We start from the raw sequence: 729 nt of genomic DNA, 5'->3' as shown, positions 1-729 counted from the left end.
TCCACGTTATGTAAGTAACCATACCTACCTGGAACCACAACACACCTTGACACCCACTAAACCACACGGAAAACCCCCCTTAAACCACCGAACCCTCCCTTAAAAACCCTTAAAAAAACCCTTAAAACCCCAAAGCCCCCCCCTGCTCTCCCCCCACCCCTTCTCCGCGGCGTTTAAAAGGCCAGCAGCGAAACACACTCACGATCCTGAGATGCGCCACCTCCTCGTAGCTCATATAGCCCATGACTTTCTCCACCACGATCTCCGGCAGGTCCAGGAGGTTGATTCTGTCGTTGACTCTCCGCATAGTATCCACCTTGGAGGAATTCGAGGCCCGAAACAGCGTGGAAAGAGGGGAGGCGGGGGCGTCCGGAGCGATGGTCCTTCCCCCTGGCAGAGATTCTTCCAAAACCAAAACAATGAACAGAAGCCTTCCTCTCGTGACGTCATGGGGGACGCGTTTTCTTTGATAGGGGGGAGAGAGAGAGGGGGATGAGAGAAAAAGGGAATTTTTTTTTTTTGGAGGGGGTGACTCGTGTTGATGTAGGGAATTCGGTATCGCGCTCGGCTAAGATGATTTGTCAGCTGGAGACTCCGAGGTCTTCGTTGCCCACAGTGTAATCACCTGGAAAGTAAAAAAGATCACTATTTTATCATATCGGTTTCTTTATTTTACACGATGCATAGGTTTTGTAACACCTCTGATGCATAGGCAACGCACCTGCAACT

The 729-nt window shown here is 50.6% G+C and overlaps 1 protein-coding gene across 1 annotated transcript in view; it reads right to left on the bottom strand.

Moving 5' to 3' along the window:
- LOC119594704 (F-box only protein 28-like) overlaps positions 1-700 on the bottom strand; it is a 9,716-nt gene extending 9,016 nt beyond the window's left edge. The window contains exon 1 of the mRNA XM_037943762.1: positions 203-700. Coding sequence (XP_037799690.1) covers positions 203-307 — 105 coding nt within the window. The 5' untranslated portion in view covers positions 308-700. The remainder of the gene's footprint in view (positions 1-202) is intronic.
- Between the last annotated feature and the right edge of the window lie 29 nt (positions 701-729).

Source organism: Penaeus monodon, chromosome 34, assembly GCF_015228065.2.
Source record: "Penaeus monodon isolate SGIC_2016 chromosome 34, NSTDA_Pmon_1, whole genome shotgun sequence".
Lineage (NCBI taxonomy): Eukaryota > Metazoa > Arthropoda > Malacostraca > Decapoda > Penaeidae > Penaeus > Penaeus monodon.
The sequence above is the reverse complement of the archived record's forward strand: the minus strand, read 5'-3'. Positions and strand labels throughout refer to the sequence as shown.